At 47.7% G+C, this 21776-nt stretch overlaps 1 protein-coding gene across 1 annotated transcript in view; it reads right to left on the reverse strand.

Annotated features, from left to right (window-relative positions):
* PP2D1 (protein phosphatase 2C like domain containing 1) overlaps positions 1-21776 on the reverse strand; it is a 44440-nt gene that overhangs the window by 1823 nt on the left and 20841 nt on the right. The window contains exon 2 of the mRNA XM_068969636.1: positions 11363-12435. Within this exon, the coding sequence (XP_068825737.1) occupies positions 11363-12435 (1073 nt within the window). The remainder of the gene's footprint in view (positions 1-11362; positions 12436-21776) is intronic.

A 21776-nucleotide genomic window follows, 5' to 3' on the forward strand; every position in this document is an offset into this window, starting at 1 on the left:
AGCATTAGCTCTGGCATAGAGGGAGCCTGTTGGCTTATTTACATAATGGAAACTGCTAATATCTATTAGGCATTAGATAATAGTATCTAATAATAGCTACTGAATGGGACCAAAAGATGATTACGTGGACAATTTTGGAAACTTGATAACTGTGTAAATGATAATCTTCAAAACTGCATGACCTCTTTAATTGTGGTTTAGTTATTAACGATTTCTATTAACTTTTCTGCTGGTCATTCTGTTGACACTCTGCAGAAGATAAGTCAGTAAAATAATTCTTGGCTTTTGCTAGTTGTAAGTTGTTACTGTGCCAACAGCGTAAACTGAATTGCTGTTAGCGGGACACATGGTTCAGTTCCTCTTTTAAGTTAGGAAATTTCTTTGTGTGTACCTACACACGTAGATAGTGCGACCGGAGCTCTGAAAACGGGGGCTCACAATAGTGAAATCCACCGACTTCCTGAATGTTTTATTTGCGTGTGGCACGCCAGAGCTCACTCAGCAAAAAGCACTGTCTCCTCTGTGTGGTTTGAAAAGATCTTAATACCATTATCTGGTTACAGCGGAAGGGACTAGACTGGTGCTTCGACTTTAGTTGCCTGTGCAGAGGGCTTGGTAAAGGTCTGTCCTACCGTTTGCCTTTCTTTCTTTATTGTGCTGCAGAGAGGGAAATGCCGTTTTGGTTGATTTTATTTTTGTGAACATCCCTGAGCTCAGCGCAAATGAACTTTCAGAAATTGAGGACGCTAAGTAATAGCTTCAGGTTTTGTCCTGCCGTTGGCTTGCATGAGTGAGTTATTTAACTCCTTTGACAGTTATTCCTTTCTTCAGCGCTGCCTTCTGAATACCTCACAGCCTTACCTGTGCGACTGTGCTTGAAGGAAGGAGGGGTTCCCACTGTTTCTCAACTGTTATGTGTAACTCAGGAAATACGGGATGATAAAGAAGATTACTCAGGCCCTGGAAGAGTATTCCTGGCATGCAGAATGGGAAGTGGATGGACAGCTGGTACTTGCATCTCCTGAACGTTGGGCTGCTAAGCTGTCAGCTGCAAACGGAGTTGCTGAAAGCCATCGACTACATTGCTGAGAGCTAGAGTGGAATAATGAACAAAAAGCTTCAAGGAAAATAGGAGATTGGAGGGAGATTTAAAAATAACACTCAATGTCCACGTTTCTTGGAGAATTGAGGCAAAAGAGAAGAGCGAGATTTGGCAGTTTGAGCACACGATTACCTTTCAGAAAGGGCCCCTGTGAAGCCTGGAGGAAATGAGGAACACGGTGAACTGTGATGACCCTCACCCAACGATCGGTGAACCAGCAACACGGAGAGTTCAAATCCCTAGAGATGAACCTACCAGCTTTCAATAGCTGGAGAGCCAGCGCTCTTCAGAGCAAAATGGAGCAGGGGGATGAGAAAGCCACGTGTGCAGGGACATTGGTCTAGTGGGAACTCACTGCTTTGAGAGGACACGGGAGCCGTTTAAAGACTGTGCGTGTTCGTTACACAAAAGGCCGTGAGTTAGCTGCCTCCTGCAGCTGCCGGGGTGTCTCCAGTTTATGAAAAGGAAGCGCCCCTGGTAGCCTGAGGGCCCCGGGATAAAAGGACGGCTTGGCTCAGAAGCAGGGCTTGGGACCAGAACCTGACGTATGGGACATCAGTCCCCATTTTGTCCATGTGTCTTTCATTAAGTCACTATCTCTCTGAGTGACGCTTAATTAAGTAGACAGCTTTCACTGCACGTCCAAAAAGATTCCTTTGTCTTTGTAAGATGTGTAAGCATGAAACATCTTCACCATTTTCCGTCTGGCATCTAGAGAGTACTTAACCCTTCATCCTCAACTGTCTCTCAAATACTTGTGTGTATATGAGTCCCCCACCAACCCACCCCTTATAAGGGAGGTGGGGAAGAGAATGTCTACAAAAGGTGAGTTTTTAAGAATGCAGGTTGGTGGTGGGTTTTTTTTCCTGCTTAAGATGACTCTGGAGTTGAATTGTGTTTTAGGGGAAAAGATGGAGCTGGAAATAATTTTAAAAGAAACTGACTGAGCCATCTTTAAGAACAATCATTTCTAGATAGAATCACAACACATGAAAAGATCTGCAAACACAGTGTCAGCCATGAAATGAGAAAGGAGAGGACCTGGGAGTGAAGGGGCACCCCAGATGCAGGACGCTGCAGGCAAAGGAGCCGAGCAAAGGGGGAGTGTCGGGCGAGGGCACCCCGGAGGAGAGGAGTCCTTTCTGAGGCCTCGTTAAAAGGAACGGTGAGCAAGAATGTATCACCCAGACATAAAGAAACTGGTATAGCAGATACACTGAAACGCTTCGCTCTCACCGAGGACCAGAACCTGTAACTGCTGAGCCCCAGAGTGTGCCCAGAGCACAACTCAGCCTTTAGCTGAGAGCTCTTGTTGAGCTAAAGGAGGGACCTTGGCTGTTCACAGGATTATGGGACAGGAAGCGAAGCCTAGGACTTGGCTGGCTTGGGGAGACTAGTGGTTCTCCCCAGCAAAGCTAGGGCCACAGACGGCTGTGCCCTCACTGAAACACCGAACAAAAACACGTGCCCCTCATCCGCCCTCCCAGAGTCCCAGCAAAATGAACTAGTTCAAAATCGATGCTGAGCCGTGGAGGAAAGAAAGGGAACCACAAAGCACTGGCAAGCACAGCCTTTGTGTACTTGTAGTCTGGAAAAGCGCAAATTGATCATTTTGAGTCAGATTGATAGTGTTAACAGGCAGGGATCAGGCGGTGGCCACTGTAGCTGAGATGACAGAGGCCTCAGTTAAATCCTCCCAAGTATTAATACAGGGAATTTCCCTGCTTCTGGCCAGGATATGGTAACAGTGACTGGACTTAGCCTCTGATCTGTGTTGAGACAGAACTGAGAGTTCAGGGAGACCAAGGCAGCCAGACTTCACCGGGGAAAGAACCAGAGGGAAGGGTGCTCAGAGACCGCCAGGGGTCTGCAGAGACGCGTCCCGGGGTGTCAGTGAGGTCCTGACCCATGTGTGTTAGGAAGCCCCGGCCCCAGAGGTCTGCAGAGATGCCTCCCCGGGTGTCAGCAAGGTCCTGGTCCACGTGTATGAGGAAGCCCCGGCCTCACCACTGGCAAAGAGCTATCGGACCCTTCTGTAGAACGTGGCTGAGGACACAGCAGTCAGGCTAGAACAACACACCCGTGGGTCACTGAGTAGGGTACTGAGGAAGGGCTTGGCTCAGCCTGAATTACACACTGCTCTGAATTTATCTGACAGATTGTAAAAGTAGAGTCTGAAAGGGTCAAATGTTTCTAAGTAACTCCACCTTAGAACAAAGCTCAGGAAGTTTAAAAAAAAATCCATATACTACCCCCCCTTAGAAGACCTGTGAATATGATTTTATTTGGAAACAAATCTTTACACGTGTAATTTAGGGTTTTGAGATGGATTATCCAAGTTGATCCTAAACCCAAAAAGTATCATCATAGAGGAGATACGTGGAGAGAAGAGTAGAAAGTCAGCGAAGACGGATCTCCCTGGGAGTCCAGTGGTTAAGACTGCGCTTCCAGATGCGGGGGGTGCAGGCTCATTCCCTGGGTGGGGAACGAAGATCCCATCCCACATGCCAAGTGCCTGCCCCCCCCACCCCAGCAAAAAAAGGAAGATATTGGGAGAGGTTTTGGCTGGGATAGTGGTTTTTGGCCCAGATACTGGGAGTATGGGACTTCCCTACTGGCTGTTAGTTAGGAATCTGCCTACAATGCAGGAGACCCAGGTTCAATCCCTGGGTCAGGAAGATCCTGGAGAAGGGAATGGCAACCCACTCCAGTATTCTTGCCTGGAGAATCCCATGGATGAGGAGCCGGGCAGGCTACAGTCCATGGGGCCCCAGAGTAGGACACGACTGTGACTAACTTTCACTTTTGCAACTACAGGCCAAGAAGTGCCTGGATCCACTGGAAGCTGAAAGAGGCAAGGAAGAATTCTTCCCTGGAGAATTCAGGGGAGCATGGCCTTGGAAACACTTGGATCGGGAGCATCTGGTGTCCAGAACTATAAGAGAAGGGATTTTTGTTGTGTTAAGCTGCCAAGTTCAAAACAATTTGTCATGGCAGCCCTGAAAAGCTAGAACACAAAGCGTGCAAATAAGTCGGGAAATACTACCCATAATAAAGGGAAAAATCCATTGAAACCAACGCAGAACTGACACGGATATTGGAACCAGTAGAGAACTCAACGTTGCAAGTGGAGTGCATTTGACTTCCTGTAAGTGTTCAGGAAGTTAAACAGGCATGGAAAGTGAGAGAGAGTGAGAGGGAGGGCGCTCAGTCATGTCCGACGCTTTGTGCCCCTGTGCACTGTACTTCGCCAGGCTCCCCTGTCCATGGGACTCTCCAGGCAAGAACACTGGAGCGGGTTGCCATTCCCTTCTCCAGGGGATCCTCCCGACACAGGGCTCGAACCCAGGCCTCCAGCATTGCAGGCAAGCTCTACTGTCTGAGCCACCAGGGACGCCCACAGGCATGGAAGACAACTTTAAAAATCAAACTTCTGAAGATAAAAAATACAAAATATAAAATGAACTGTGGGTTTCCCTGGTGCCTCAGTGGTAAAGAATCTGCCTGCCAAGGCAGGAGACGAGTTTAACCCCTGGTCCCAGAAGATCCCACAGGCCGTGGAGCAACTAAGCCCACGCGCCACAACTGCCGAGCTAGAGCCGAGCGCGGCTGCTGACACCTGCGCGCCTAGAGCCCAGGCTCCACCGGAGACGCCAGCGCGAGAGGAGCCAGGCACCCCCGCGGAGAAGCGCCTGTGCGGCACCGAAGGCCCAGCAGAGCCGGAAGCAGAGAAACGGCGCGGAAGACGCACCGACGTGGCCAGCAGCAGCCTCGGCAGCCCGGGAGAAAAGGCTGGACGGTTGCAGAGCGACGCGAGTGACTGTGCGCTCGTCACGCCCAGCTCTGCAGACCCGAGGCCGATAACCCACCAGGCCCCTCTGTGCATGAGGCTTTCCAGGCAAGAGTGCTCGCGTAGGTTGTCATTTCCTGGTCCAGGGGATCCTCCCAACCCAGGGACCAAACCTGAGTCTCCTGCGTCGCCTGCAACGGCACGTGGATTCTTTCCCACTCTGCCCCCAGGGAAGCCCATGGCAGAGCAAGGATCTCCGGAAATCTGCTCCTCAGTAAAAGGACGGAGAGCACCGTGAAAAGCTGTTAAAGCCAACTTTTATAGAATGCTGGAAGTTGACGAAAGGCTTGCAAAAAGCTGGGCATTATTGAAGAGACAGCTTAAAGTAGGTATTAATACAAGTAGAAGTGTTTATGGCCTTGTAACTTGACCTACTCCAAACCTTTTCTCTTCAGCTCTGCAGTAGCCTTGAAAACCAAAAGTTTTATCATGAAAATCAACAGTCCAGTCTAGAAGCCTCTGCAGGGGAAAGAATGGCTTTGGACCTCCCTAAAAATCTACCCTCAGAGAAACGTCACTATTTGGACTATATTGCAGTTACCTGAAGAAAGCTCCATTCTCAATCTTGTCATTTGATCCGACTCAGAGCTTACTCTGTGCAAATAACTGACCCTCGGTGTGTTTGCCAGGCTTCCCAAATGACGTTAGTGGTAGAAAATCTGGCTTCCGATGCAGGAGATATAAGAGATGCGAGTCCGATCCCCGGGTCGGGAAGCTCCCCTGGAGGAGGGCATGGCAGCCACTCCCGTGCTCTTGCCTGGAGAGTCCCATGGACAGAGGAGGCTGGTGGCTTACAGTCAAAGAGTCGGACACAACTGAGCGACTTAGCAGTGTGTATGCTGAGAAGAATCAGCAGCAATGGTTTCAGAGCCCAGCTGCCTGAAGCAGCAATGAGGAGATCCCGGCACCCAGTAAACTGTGTAAGCAACAGCTGAATGGTGAGACTCTGTAGAAGGTCTTGAAAAGCTCAAATATATTCCTGGAAAAATAGAAAAGGGCGCACGCGCAGCAGGCTGTGGGCCGGCCCGGGACGCGAGCAGCCCTTGGTGACTCACCTGCGGATGGTCTTCAGGATGGGCCTAAATAGGAAGTAAAAGCTTAGGCAGCGTTGTAAACCCCGTTATTGTTTACAAGACAAGGATACCCCCTCAGAAAGACTGGAAGCATATGTATTAGTACTAGGTGTTTAAGGAAACCATCTAGTTCTTAGCTGAACACTACGTAACCAACCAAGCAGAGACTTTGTGTCTACTCATGACACAGCATATAGACTCTAGAACATTAGTTCTTAAAAGTCACAAAACAGTAGCAACAACAAACCCTGGAGAGGAAGGACGTCTGTACTATTTTAAATGTCCACTTTTCAGCAACAACAAAAAAGAATAGTGAGACAGGCAATGAAACATCAAAGCACAGGGCCTGCGCAGGAGGGAAGTCAGCAGAAACTGTCCCTGAGGAATTCTAGGCACTAGAATTCCAGTCCCCGGAAAACAAATGTCTCAGAAGTCATAAACACGTTTACAGGGGAATATGGCGAAAGGGAAAGCATGGGAACAGCGATTCCCCCAAATGAGAAACTGCCAATAAAGAGGTGGCAACTGTAGCAAGCAAACCGAAACTCTGGACGTGAAAAGCAGTTTCTTCAATGAAAAACTCAATAAAATGAACTCAGAATCAGATTTGAACTGGCAGAAGAACCAGCAAATTTGACTGATACATTGAGGGTATCCAGTCTGAAGAAGAGAAGAAAGAAAGGATGACGTAACGGGAACAGAGTCTCAGAGACTCGTGAGTCACCACCAAGGACACCGACGTACACACAGTGAGAGGAGAGAGAGTGGGGAGAGGGCGGGAGGCATGACGGCCGGAAATGTCCCAAACCTGAGTGGAAAGATCCAAGAAGCTCAAAAGCCTCGCAACAGTATAAGTTAGAGGCCAGTCCTTAAACACGTCATAATCAAACTGTCCAGAAACAAAGGAAAAAATAATACTGGAAACAGCATGAGAAAAGTGACTCATCACCTACAGCCAAGGGAAGCTCAGTAAGATCAACAGTCTTATCAGAAACCACAGAGGCTAGACGGCAGCGGCATGACAGAGTCAAAAGGCGAACGAACTATCCTTTTAACAGGGAAGAAATTAACATGTTCCCAAGTAAACAAAGACTAAGAGAACCCATCACCAGCAGATCTGCCGGACAAGACCTAAGAGCGGAGTCTTCCAAATTAACATGGAAGCACTAGGCTGTAAGTTGGACCCACCCACAGAGGAGGAAGGCTACTGATGCCGTCTTTCAGTACCAGGGAGCGCGGGTTCCAGGACTCCCTGAAGATGCATCTGTGGGAATCCAAGACCCACCAAAATCTGCGGCTATTCAAGTCCAACAGCCAGCCCCGCCCCCACATCTGCACATTCCCAGATCCAGCCAACTGTGGATTGTGTAACAGGTATTTACTGTTGAAAAAGTTCTGCATAGAAATAAACCCACACAGTTCAAGTAATGTTGTTGAAGGCACAACTGTATACAGGCAAACATAAGACAGTAAAACTACTTTTTAGCACTCTTCGTCTCCTGCCCTCATGAGACAAAAATTGTAAAGCGTTTTTAGGCTTGTACTGTGTAAAGGTGCAATTCTGTAAAGTACAAAGAAGGGCGGAGGACACAGAGCTATACTGGAGCGAAGATGTTGAGTGCGTCTTTTTTAAACTAAATTGGCGTGAATCCAAGCCAAATTGTTTTTAAGATTTTATTATAATCTTCAGGATTGCCACTAAATTTTTTTAATATAGAAAATCAAAATAGAAAACTAGACAATATCTAATACAAAAGAAAGCAGTAATGATAGAAGAAAGAGAAGGCTAACAGCAAAATATCTGACATGTATCCTACCCTATAATTAATTACATTAAATGTAAATGAATTACTAACTTGAATCAAAGGGGAAAGATTAGCAAAATGGAACAACAAGCTAACCCGCCCACTGGCAGGCTGAATAAAGTCCCCAGAGGTGTCGGAACCTAACTTCTGGAGCCTGGAAGTGTTATCTTCAAGGGCAAAGACTTTGAAGACGTGACTCTGACCCTGAGATGCTTACACGGGATTGTCTGGGTGGGCCCTAAATGCCATCACAAGCGGGAGGTTTCGCTGTAGACACACAAGAGGGAAGTGTGCCCACGGAGGCACGCTTGACCGGTGTGGCCACGAGCCAGGGAATGCTGGCAGCCAGACAGAAGCTAGAAGCGGGAACAGACCCCTCCCACCCCTCCTGGAGCCGGCACTGCCGTGGAGACGTTGGGCCAGTGATGCTGAGGCAGAAGGCTCTGACCGTGAGAAGATACATTTCTGTAGCTTAAGCCACCAAGTTTACGATAAATTTGTAATAGCAACCACAGGGAACAAAGAGAAGCAATACCCAGCCATAGCTGTCTAAGAAGAGGCTTGCTTCCAAGACAAATAAACTCAAAGCACAGGCCGGGGAGAAAGGACCGGACCAGTGAAGGAACTGAAGGCCGAGGAGACGTACCCTCCACCTGGGTGACTTCTGTGCTTCGTGAGTTTTATGTCAGCAGAACTATTAAAAATGAAAGTACTGGGGAAAAGATCTAAGGTCAAATGAAAATCCCTTATGTTTATAAGGACTAGTGTGGTTATTAAAAACAAAGTTTGTGGTTTATTTGATATTATGAAAAAAGTGTATGTTTCCATATCAATACGTTTTTTAGTGTTCTAATCCTGTGAGGATTAATTGAAGTAAAAGAGTACCAAGAGAAATTATAAAATGCAATGCAAATGAGAAAGGCTAAGAACAAAAACCAAGAATGTCTGCTCTGAAGACGCTTTTCCCACATGCACAAATTCAACCTGTATCCAGTGGCTTCGCCACCACGTCTGCTTGTCGTTACAAAGTGAGGTGGGTTTGTTTTTTTGTTTGTCTGCTTGTTGTTTTAATTTCAGAGTCAATGGCAATACTGGCACTTGATAAATTTCAAACAAAGAAAGATGAATTTCCTTGCTAGCTATATAGGTCATATTTTATAAAATACAAAAGATGCTCCTGATAAATTTGTGTCCAAATTTATGTTTTTGTAACTCACTTAAATTACTTTCTTTTAGGAGCACTTGTATATTATAAATCATGACCTCTCTTTCACTGGTTGAATTTTTTTCCTCTACTTATTCGTTTCTGTTAAAATGAAGGATGCTCAAATGAAACCATTTGAACACAATTAACACATTTCAACACAATTATTTAACACAATTCCTGTAAGTTAGAGCCAACAAATGTTTGACCTGGAGACTAGGACCTGCCAGACAGCAGTGAGTGAGCTTGGACATAATGAATCAGAGTAAACTCAACATTTAAAGATGGCATCTCCTTACTGAATATCTCATAAATTTTCCTTTCATTTTCCAAGAACCCTGATGTCAAATGATACCTTCTCACAGAGGTCCCAAGTCCAAGGATATGGGTCAGTTCCCAGGTTAGTCTGAAAGCTGAAAATCCTCCACCCCTGAAGAAGCCTGCCCTGAAGCACTTTGGAACCCCAGGGTAGAACCTGAGGAATGGCAAAGATCCTGACGAGACTGGCATTGCGCTTGCCCCCTTGGTTTTGCTTAATTTGGAGTCTTCGCTTTGGGCTCACAGCCAGAGCTAGGCCAGAAGCAGGCCAGCTTCCAGGAACCTTGACATTGTCATGGCCTCGGTGGGTCTATCTAGCCCTGCTTTGGAGTCCAGGTCCTCCTCCCTGAGGCCCAGACTCTTCAGACTCTAGAACAGGCCCCTTCAGAGGCAGCTTGATTTCCGTCTCCAGCTCCTATTACCTCTGACACCTTAAACAGATAATTTCACCTCTCAAGTTTCCATTCTCTCATCTGGAAAATCGAGTCAACACCACTTAGAAATGGTGGCAGGGGTTGAGAAAGAGATGGAACAGATGTTGTTTAAGGATCCAGACTTCCAATGATCAGTAAATCAGTCCTGGAGATGGAACTCGCAGTATCGGGAAGAGAGAGAACATATATATTTTAATCGTCAAACTTGCGAAGAGACTAGAACTTCCAGCCACTGGAGAGAAATGATAATTGTGTAATGTGATAGAAGCGGTAATTACTGCTACTGTGGCAGTCATGTTACAATATAAAAATGTATCAAATTAACATGTACCTCTTAAACTGACACAATGTCACATGTCAAATATGTATTTTTTAAAAGCGGTACTTAGATATCCTTAGATATGAGAATTCTTGGAAGACCACGTGACAAATCACTCTATATTCAATATTCAATAAGTGGACATTGTCGTGAATAATAATTCTGCCCAGGAAAGGGTGGTGGAACCCTGGTTAAGCATCTCGTGGAACTCAGGTTAACTTGGCTGAAACTTTTTGAACTCCAGGCTTTCCATTTGGCAAGCTCCTTAGCTAGAACTTTAGACTGCAGGTTGAAAGAATTGCTTCTTGGACATCCCTCGCGGTTGGGAATCTGCCTGCCAATGCAGGGGACACAGGTTCGATCCTTGGTCTGGGAGAATTCTATGTGCTGTGAGGCAGCTAGGCCCGATAGCCACAACTGCTGAGCATGAGCTCAGCAACAAAGGAAACGGACGCCGTGAGACGGCCTGGCAGCCCTGCTCTCTGCACCGAGAAGACCCAGCACAGCCACAAAAAAACGCATGAATAAATACAAATTAAAATAAAATTTAAAAGAATTGCTTCTTGAAATGAAAGACTCCAGCCACGTTTTTGGAGAAGCATATATATGCCTAGGGGCTGGCCTAGTGTCCCAGTGGCTAGGCCTCCCCCTTCCAATGCAGAGGACACAGGTTCGATCCCTGGTTGGGCGACTGAGATCCCCACATGCCAAGTGGTGCAGCAAAAAAGATGAGAAAAAACCCACACCTATAACACAGAGTCGTGAACGACTGTTTCCTCTAAGACGAAACTGAGGCAGCTTGGCCCGTGAGCACAAGAATGACCTTTGCAAACATGTTAGTTACCGGAGTAACTAACCACTTTGAGCAGCTATATTAACACCACTCAGAGAACTTTCCTCTCTCCCAAAATAGGGAAGTGTGGGAAAGGTTTTGGTTCCATTCAGATCTAAGCAAGTGTAATAGATTTGCTTTGCCTTTATCAACTGCTGTGTGACTACCCCATGTAGAAAGCTTCATATTTGGATCACATTGTTTCATACACGTGCCTCTTTGAGAAATAATTACAATTCATTTTGTGCCTGCAGTCTGAATCTAAACTGTGGTTGTTGGTCATTTCTTAAACTGGTCAATGAAATATCTAGGCATGAATAAGTCACTAAATAATAGATCCGTAGATAATTCCGGAAGCATGAGAGGTTTTGCTGCCAGGAATAAAACATGTTAAGATGTGGTCTGCCACCATTCGATATACATACCAGCATTTGCAATGTGCAGCACCCCGGTGGAGGTTTTGGGCATCCCCGGGAAAAGGTTCCTATCTGCCAAAGCACCAAGGTCACTGGTTCTTCCCCGAGACCTCCTGGCCTCGGGACTCTCAACACTGCTTTCCAGAATGCCAGTGACTGCGGAACAGCCGCTCCATCGGACCCTGGACACTTCCCTCCTTCCGAGACGTAAAAGCCTGTCCATTCTCCAGAACGCTTTGGCAAAGGCTTTGTGTATGTCCTCATACACGCTCTTCATTCCTTTTGTCCTTTTCTTTTTGGAGGAGAAGGAGTCTTCCACAGCTCTGTAGTCGTCACTAAACACTGTGTTGAAAGAGCTGATTACTTTCTGCTCTTCTGAAGTCATTTGGTAGGAAGGATCAAGTCTGGAAAGTTGATGGAGAAGTAAAACCGGGAGTTCCATTGAGGTCAAGTCGGCTGCTGAGGCCCCGTGATGTCCATCAAACAAACCAAAAAAACACACATTGGGTTTCCTGCCAAAATTATTCACGACAATGAATTTATCATTCATGTCAACTCTCCATGTAGAATTCCTGTCTTCGCAAACAGCTGCTCCTTTAACCAATAGGTGATCAATTTTTTGAGGATATATGGAGCTCTCGCAAATGTTCTGCGTAATCTTGTAGTATGCTGGTATCTGTCTCTTCCACAGTAGCTCAAAAGCATTATTAATGCTCTGCAAGGCTTTCTCGTTGAATGCAAAAGATGACAGCAGCTTAGTAATGGCAGACTGTCTCAGGCCTATGATCGCTGAGAGCCCTGGTTTCTTGCCACCGGTCCACTGCAAGCCCAGTGTGCTCAGAGCCACGTGCTCCTTCTTGTGGAAGAAAACTCCAGGCAGGTCAACCTCACGCCTGCAAATGGAGCAGGGCAATGTGAGCGTCTCGCTGTAGTCCTGCACTAGACAGTGTTGCTCAGAGACTTCTTTTGGTGGCCTCTTCTTCTTCCTTTTAAAATGCTTTCTTTTCCATGTCACTGGGACTTCATATTCTGAATCAGCTGTTGGTTTTCTCGTGCACAATTGCCTTGCTTTCCAAAACACTCTGCGAACAGGATGAAAGATATTTACATGCCTGAAATGAGGCAATTTGCAGTTTGCTTTGACTCCTCGAAATTTAACATTGTTCTAAAATATTCTGATTGCTCTTTCTGTGATTCCTCCTCACAGAAGGAGGATACACAGAGTATCAACCCAAGGAATTGGTCACTGGCCTGTGTAGGCCCAAGTGACATTAGGCAAAATCTCTAGGACGCCAGATAGACCTCTAAGAACAAATAAAGAAATCAGCATAATACTTTATCCGGGCAAGTGAAGGCATATGCTTGAGCCTTAGTAATGTGATTTCAAGTATAAGCATAATTATTTTTGTACTTAATTTTTTCCTAATAATAAAATATATAATTATATATATTATATATAATAATTATATAATATATATAATATAAAGAGATATAATAATTTTTTAAGACACTTTTGTCCTAATTAAAGCACTCTCAAGAAAACGGGTGGGAGGTGTATCTGATGCGGGAGCATCTAACGCGCTGCTCTCCTGATGTGTATTGAAATCCCTACGCACAGCTCCGTCGGATGCAGCCACTCATCCCTACGGTAACATTTCAATCACCAGTTTCGACTTCGTAAATGCTCGTTGATCTATTACCCTATTAGCAAACTTTCCTGGCTTTGCCTCGCCAACCAATTTTTGTTTCTCTTTTTTAATGGAAAATTTAAACAACACACGAGAATGGAAACACGCAATGAGCCCCCATCGCCAGCTCCAACCATTATCAACATTTTTTCACTCTTGCTTCTGTGTCCTCAACCACATTTTATTTTATTTTACTCATTTCTTTACTGGAGTATTTTTAAGCACATCCTCCAGTTTCATCAATCTCACTCATCACTTCAGTACTCAGCACACATTCACTTCTTCAGTGTCACCACAGGCCAGCTACAGGCCAGCTACAGTGCAGCTTAGGAATCGAGTTGGTATCCTGGCCTTGAAGCGATGAGGGGAGGAGTCTCTGGCCTCATCCACATGCTTATACGAAGAACCAGACAGGTCCGCTGGAGCTGGCGCAGAGCCCCGTGACGATGCCCAACCGAGGGCCCAGCCCTTCATCTGCACAGGAAAGGGGCACTCTGACAGCTGAGCTGACTCGAGAAACAGCTGAGAAAAAGCAGCAAAGGCTGCAAGGCAAACCCACGGGGCGACCAGTTAGCAGGCAGGAGGGGGAAGAGGACCCAGCCAGGGAGCTGGACAGGCAAGCAGAGAAGTACCGGAAATGGCAAAACTTTTCAGCTCTTCTGACCAAAGTGTATATCAAATATCTTTTAACTGCTGTTATTGCATAATATGGCCCCCACTCCAGTGCTCTTGCCTGGAAAATCCCATGGACGGAGGAGCCTGGTAGGCTCCAGTCCATGGGGTCGCTAAGAGTCGGGCACGACTGAGAGACTTCACTTTCACTTTCATGTAAAGAATACAGTTTTTCTGAGGCTTGTTGAGCTGTTTGGACCGTATATAAGGCACACTAACTCTGTAGTGAGACCTAGAGCCTCCGAATAAACAGCAAGCTGTGCCAGCACGTATGTTCCCATCTGGAGAGGACAGCCGTAATACAACTCCCTCTCACATGGAGCCGTCCTGGGAAAGCAACACGCCCATTCGTGCATTCAACAAGCACTAGGGGCCTGCCATTTGCCAGCGACTGCTTTATTTGCTCGGGACAGAGAGGTGAACAAAGGCCTCGTCTGCGATTGAGCTTATAGCCTCATATGGAAACAGACAATAACTGAAGGAAACATGGAAACTGGTACCATCAGAACTGCTAGCATGAAAGAGCAGAATGAGAGTGGAGAGGCCATCCCCAGAGGCCCAGGGCCTAAGAATCTGCCTGACCAGGGCCTAAGAATCCCTGGCTGGGGAAGACACCCCTGCCACTGGGCAGCGGGGCCCGTGAACCACAGCTAGCAGCGCCTGGAGCCTGCGCTGTGCGGTGAGAGAAGCCGCCTCAGCGAGGAGCCTTTGCTCGCGGCTGGAGAGGAGCTCACACTCACTGCAGCAGGGAAAGCCCACAGGCAGAAATGAGACCCAGTGCAGCCAAAAAGAAAAATAAAGACAGACTCTTTCAAGGAGAAGAATAAGCGTAAACAGACTCAGCTCCCAGTGCAGGAGCACCAGCTCAGCCACCGGTGCGAGGAGGTCCCCCCTGCTGTGCGGCATGGCCCGAAAGGAAACGGTAGGAATGGCAATCCACTCCAGCACTCTTGCCTGGAAAGTCCCAGGAACGGAGGAGCCTGATAGGCTACAGTCCATGGGGTCGCAAAGAGTCGGACACGACTGAGCGACTTCACTTCAAGAGAGACAGACGCGCTTTCGGTACACCCCTCTTCCGTGAACATAGTCTACCAGGAAGTCACGCTTTCGTCTGACGACTGAGAAACTGGAGGGAAAAGGAAACTGCAGATATAATTGTTTACTAACTACATCTGTTATCCGATACAAATGGAAAGAAAAATTGCCTGAAAGCACTGCTCGCCTCCATGCCGCTTTGGGATCGCCACCTTCCTTCGCCCGCTCTTGAGCAGCGCTCCGCGGCCCCTGTCCCTCCGCTGCCTGCCAGTGGTGGCGGCGGGAGTGGGGTGATGGCGAGGTGTTGACGGCCGGGGGAGGGCGCCCTGGCTTGGTCACGGACCTCCTCGTGTGGAATGTTTGCTGCGTCTTCTGGAACCTCAGTCAGAGCTGACTCTGATTCTGAAGGACTATGAAGCAATAAGGGCACAGATGGTGCTAAGTAACAAACTTGTCTTTGAAATTTCTGAAAGCAGGATCATGCATTGAATATGCCGCCTTACGTCTGCATGATCAGATCCAAAAAATGAAAGGAGTGCCTATCAATTCATGTCCGCTAATTGACTGTCAACTAAGTTGAGTTCCCACTCAGGGGAGAGGTATCTTGGGCCATCCCTCCGGGACATGCCTTCCTCCCTGTCCTGGAGAGCCTGTCCGCCCCATCTTGCTGCTGCAAATCTTCGCTTGAAAGTTGTTCCTGTCCGCCTTCTCCTGGACTTGGTTCCTGAGGCTGCCCTCTTCCTGGCTAGTGCCTTCAGCTCTCGGGATCTTTGAAGCTGCCTCACTGCAGTGGAAGCAGAGTCTTAGCCACTGGGTCACCAGGGAAGCCTGGTTCCTAGATCCTCAATCCACAGCTGTATTCCACTTTCTCACCCTGGGCTGGATTAGAGCTGGAGTCCAAGAGTAGCTTGTTTGCATATTGAAGATTGGACAAGCCTGGCTACATACTTGATGTCACTACGGGCACATACCCTAGTCAACCGGAAGTTATGCATCCAAATGGAGCTCACTACCTTTCCTCTGGGCTTCCCAGGTGGTGTGGTGGGGAGGGCCAGATGATTTGGGAGAATGGCGTTGAAACACGTGTAATATCATATAAGAAACGAACCGCCAGTCCAGGTTCAATGCAGGATACAGGATGCTTGGGGCTGGTGCACTGGGATGACCCAGAGGGATGGTATGGGGAGGGAGGTGAGAAGGGGGTTCAGGATGGGGAACACGTGTACACCTGTGGCGGATTCATGGTGATATACGGCAAAACCAATACAGTATTGTAAAGTAAAATAAAATAAATAAATAAAATAAAACAGGAAAAAAAAAAAAAAGAATCCACCTGCCATTTCAGGAGATGCAGGAAACTTGGGTTCAATCCCTGGGTTGGGAATATCGCCTGGAGGAGGGTGTGGCGAAGAGACAGCCACCACTGAGCTCTCACACGCTTTCCTCCAGAATCGCCTTCCACCGTTAACTTGCTGAGGCTGGAGACAATGGTGGCCTGGGTCCCTTTCCCTGCAGTTCCAGATTAGGGCTGGCTGAGAAGGGAGCCTGGGGGCAGCACCCCTGAGCACCATCGTGGCTCAGCGAGTGACCGCAGGTGCAGAGGCGCCTGGCGGCTTCCTCTTTGTCGGTTCTCTCCGCACTGATGAATCCGCAGCAGCTCCTGCCTCTGGAGCCCCGAAGGCAGACACTCCCTGCAGACTCGTCTGCCAGCGTCCCCGTTCCACAGCTGGGCCTTCTCGGCTTCTCAGGCTTGTCAGGGACTCCCCTGTCCCTTGCCTGTCCCGGAGGTCCGTGTGCCCGGCTCCTTCCACAAACTGTGTAGGGTCAGATTTCAACAGTAAAACCTTCACTCGGTCACTCGTGGGCCTCAGCGTTACTGACTGAACCCGCGCTGACACGGGCGCCACCATCTCACCCGTCCTCCCCTTCAGGACTGCGATCACACCCCCGACTCCCCACGTAGCCCCTCCCTGCCGCGATCACCCCTCTCGGCACCAAGGCACGCGGCCCGCAGGAGCCCCCCGGGCGGGGACTGCTCTTCCCCGCTCCAGGCTGGGTGCCCCTCAGCGCGACCCCCTCGGAGCATGCAGAGCTGACCCTGCTGCCGGAGCCTTGTGACGGATTTGCCCTTGTTCTTGGGATAAAATCCTTCAAGCTCCACCTCTGTTCAATTCAGTTCAGTCGCTCAGTCGTGTCCGACTCTTTGCAACCCCATGGACTGCAGCACGCCAGGCCTCCCTGTCCATCACCAAACTCCTGGAGTTCACTCAAACTCATGTCCATTGAGTCAGTGATACCATCCAACCATCTCATCCTCTGTCGTCCCCTTTAACTCCTGCCTTCAATCTTCCCCAGCATCAAGCTCTTTTCAAGTGAGTCAGCTCTTCACATCAGGTGGCCAAAGTACTGGAGTTTCAGGTTCAGCATCTGTCCTTCCAATGAACACCCAGGACTGATCTCCTTTAGGATGGACTGATTGGATCTCCTTGCAGTCCAAGGGACTCTCAAGAGTCTTCTCCAACACTGCAGTTCAAAAGCATCAATTCTTCGGCACTTAGCTTTCTTTATAGTCCAACTCTCACATCCATACATGACCACAGGAAAAACCATAGCCTTGACTACACGGACCTTTGTTGACAAAGTGGCGTCTCTTCTGTTTAATACGCTGTCTAGGTTTTGCTTCCGGTCGTCCAGCTTCCTCGGCATCATTGCCGCCCTCAACCCCCTCCTTAACTCTTTCCCAGTTTGGTAAGAAATGGTATTTGGTTATTTTAATCTGAATTTCTTGCTGCTCAATTAGGTTGCTTTAAGCTTTCCCTTTTTTTGGATGTGGACGTTTTTAAAGTCTTTATTGCATTTGTTCCAATACTGTTTCTGTCTCGGTTTTTTGGCTGCAAGGCACGTGGGATTTTAGCTTCCCAGCCAGGGATAGAACTGTGCCCCCTGCACTGGAAGGAGACATCTTAACCCCTGGACCGCCAGGGAAGTCCCTTCAATTGTTTTGAGGGGGGGATTTTTTTTAAAATTTGTTTTCAGCTGGGCCTTCAGTTGCTCTTTAATCCCCACCACGTGTGCAGGCGTGCTGCACACTCACTCCCAGCAGCCACATCTCCCTAGGCCACGTCCAGGTGGGAAGGTTTCTGGGGCGGCGCCTTCAAGCAAGTCCTGACCCCCCTGGGCTCCAGCCCCTGGGCGAGGTCGGGTATCTCCCCATATCTCCACATGCAGCCCTCAAGCCTGCTGGTGATTAGGGTTGTAGGAAAACCTCCTTACAAAAGTGACTCAAGAGCAGCTTATTTCCAGAGGCAAAACTAGAGAACACATATTCCTGAAAGACTCTGCAAGGGAAAGGCGGCTCTGCATCCACGCGGACCCTCGGAGCCGCTTTTCTTCTGAAGCAGGTTCGCTGTCCGCTAGTTCTGTCTGTGCTGCTCACTGGGTCCAGGATCCTGCAGACGGCAACGCAGCCGTGAAAGTAAGAGACGCTCACTCCCTGGAAAGAAAGCTATGACCAACCTAGACAGCATATTCAAAAGCAGAGGCATCACTTTGCCAACAAAGGTCCATCTAGTCAAGGCTATGGTTTTTCCCGTGGTCACGTATGGATGTGAGAGTTGAACTGTGAAGAAAGCTGAGCACCGAAGAATTGATGCTTTTGAACTGTAGTGTTGGAGAACTCTTGAGAGTCTCTTGAACTGCAAGGAGATCCAACCAGTCCATTCTGAAGGAGATCAGTCCTGGTGTTCATTGGAAAGACTGATGTTGAAGCTGAAACTCCAATACTTCGGCCACCTGATGCGAAGAGCTGACTCATTTGGAAAGCCCCTGATGCTGGGAAAGATTGAGGGCAGGAGTTGAAGGGGACGACAGAGGATGAGATGGTTGGATGGCATCACTGACTTGATGGACATGGGTTTGGGTAAACTCCGGGAGTTGGGGATGGATAGGGAGGCCTGGCGTGCTGTGGTTCTTGGGGTCTCAAAGAATCGGACACGACTGAGTGACTGAACTGAACTGGAGTCCTGTCCAGCTCTTTACAACCCCATGAACTGCAGCACGCCAGGCCTCCCTGTTCTTCACTACCTCCTGGAGTTTGCTCAGACTCATGTCCATTGTGTCTAATAATCAACTGGTTATTTTGTGTTATTTCTTTTATTGAAAAATAAAACCATGTACTTCTTTTTATAAGATACAGAAGTATGTAAAGGAAAAACAGAGGTCTCTCTTTCCCCGAAGTTACTGCTGCCAAAAATTAGGTGTGACTTGTTCCAGGCTGGGTTCTATGTATTTTCATATATGTATACCTAAAAACATAGACACGATCTATTTTGAAATTTAGGTTTAATTTCTGTACAGTCAGTTGCAGAGATTCTAAAGGTACAGCCTGCTGAATTGTATAGGAATACACTTGTAGACTCCATGAGGTCTTGCTTTGTATATTTTTAAACATAAGGTTGCAACATGATCATAGTATTAAACTAAAAATGTTCGCTGTCACTAGTGGGCAGTGATGATGTTTTAGCTCAGTACCTATCAACCTTCCCCATTTCTTCGTGTGTGTGTGTGTGTGTGTGTGTGTATGTGTGTGTGTGTGGAAGCAACAGTGAGAGCACAGAGCCCTAATCACTGGACCATCAAGGAATTCCCTCCACGGGAGTACACAGTCCATGGGATTCTCCAGGCCAGAATACTGGAGTGGGTGGCCTTTCCCTTCTCCAGGGGATCTTCCCCACCCAGGGACTGAACCCAGGTCTCCCGCATTGCATGCAACTTTTCACCAGCTGAGTCACAAGGGAAGCCCCATTCTTTTTAATGTGTGTTATATTCCACATCAAATATAAAGATGCTACCTAGGTTATTTAACCATTTACCTCTAACGAGGGAAGTGGCTATTTCTGTTTTGCTCGGTGTAATAACGTCACAATGAACATGAACATGGGTGGTTAGGTCTCTTTCATGGGTGCTGGTGCTGGCTGGATGCCCAGCCGTGGAAAGTCGACACGTGGAGCGGAAGGGGCAAGGGCTCGGGGGCGGTACTCAGGCCCCAGCTTGCTGCTGGCTGCCTGGTCTCTGAGGCCCTCTCGCTATTCCGGATCCCAGTTTTGTCAGCGGTGAGACAGGTACTTCTCGGAACCTTGCTGACTGATGTGAAACGAGCGATACCTGCCCAGCCCTGAGCGCCGCCCCGCGCGCCTGCCATCATCGTGAGCCGGCTCGGGCGTGCTCTGCAGCCCCGCGCTCCCCCGCGTGTGTGCGGCCGCTGAATCCGCTCCCCGCGACGCGCTGTCGCCCGTTTCCCTCTGCTCCCTTCCGGCCCTCCTGTGCTTGCTTTCACTCAGCAACTCCATGTCAGCTTTCCCGGCACACCCATGCAGATATGTACACACGTACGTACACAGACACACACGTTTAAAAAGCAACTTAAAGGAAAGAGTAGAGGGCTTCCCTGGTCTCCAGCGGCTGAGTCCGCGCTCCCAACGCAGCGGCCGGGGTGCGACGCCTGGTCAGGGAACCAGATCCCACCAGATCCTTGGCTGTGCCAAGGCCCAGCACAGCCAGATCAGTGAACAGATGCCCTGAAGGCAGAGAGGGAGTAGGCGGGGAACAGGAGACAGCGATTCAGAGTCTGGAGCTTCAGTATTCCTGAGACTGTCACGTGTCTTCTAAAATGCCGTGCACTGTTTACCCAAATATAAACAAAACCACAAGGCAACAGTACAGAATGACATGGTTAATGCAAAAAACTAGTTTGAACAAATTTGTATAAAAACCTATAAAAAATAAAAGAACATGAAAAGAAACATGAATAAAGGCAGAGGCTCCTCCATGTTTTGGACTGGAAAACAATATTATATAGATCTCACCATAAAAGGGGGGAAAATATGTGCAACATATATAATTGACAAGATATATAAATTCAGATGAACACACAACTGTACTCATCTCACACTCTAGCAAAATAATGCTCAAAATTCTCCAAGCCAGGCTTCAACAGTACGTGAATCAAAAACTTCCAGATGTTCAAGCTGGATTTAGAAAGGCAGAGGAACCAGAGATCAAATTGACGACATCCATTGGATCATAGAAAAAGCAAGAGAGCCCAGAAAAAAACATCTACTTCTGCTTTATTGACTACACCAAATGAAATGCAAAAAAGCAAAATGGCTGCTGAGAGGCCTTACAAATAGCTGTGAAATGAAGAGGCGTGAAAAGCAAAGGAGAAAAGGAAAAATATACCCATGTGAATGCAGAGTTCCAAGGAGAGAGAAGAAAACCTTCCTCAGCGATCAGTACAAAGAAACAGAGGCAAACAACAGAATGGGAAAGACTAGAGATCTCGTCAAGAAAATTAGAAATTAAAAGGGAACATTTCATGCAAAGATGGGCTCAATAAAGGACAGAAATGGTAGGGACCTAACAGTAGCAGAAGATATTAAGAAGAGGTGGAAGAATACACGGAAGAATGCATAAAAAACATCTTCACGACCCAGATAATCAAGAAGGTGTGATCACTCACCTAGAGCCAGACATCCTGTAATGCGAAGTCAAGTGGGTCTTAGGAAGCATCACTACGAACAAAGCTAGTGGAGGTGATGGAACTCCAGTTGAACTATTTCAAATCCTAAAAGATGATGCTGTGAAAGTGCTGCACTCAATATGCCAGCAAATTTGGAAAACTCAGCAGTGGCCACAGGACTGGAAAAAGTCAGTTTTCATTCCAATCCCAAAGAAAGGCAATGCCAAAGAATGCTTAAAGTACTACACAATTGCACTCATCTCACACGCTAGTAAAGTAATACTCAAAATTCTCCAAGCCAGGCTTCAGCAATACGTGAACCGTGAACTTCCTGATGTTCATATAGGTTGAGAAACCTATATGCAGGTCAGGAAGCAACAGTTAGAACTGGACATGGAAGAACAGACTGGTCCCAAATAGGAAAAGGAGTACGTCAAGGCTGTATATTGTCACCCTGCTTATTTAACGTCTATGCAGAGTACATCATGAGAAACGCTGGGCTGGAGGAAGC

This window comes from Capricornis sumatraensis, chromosome 1 (genome assembly GCF_032405125.1).
Source record: "Capricornis sumatraensis isolate serow.1 chromosome 1, serow.2, whole genome shotgun sequence".
Lineage (NCBI taxonomy): Eukaryota > Metazoa > Chordata > Mammalia > Artiodactyla > Bovidae > Capricornis > Capricornis sumatraensis.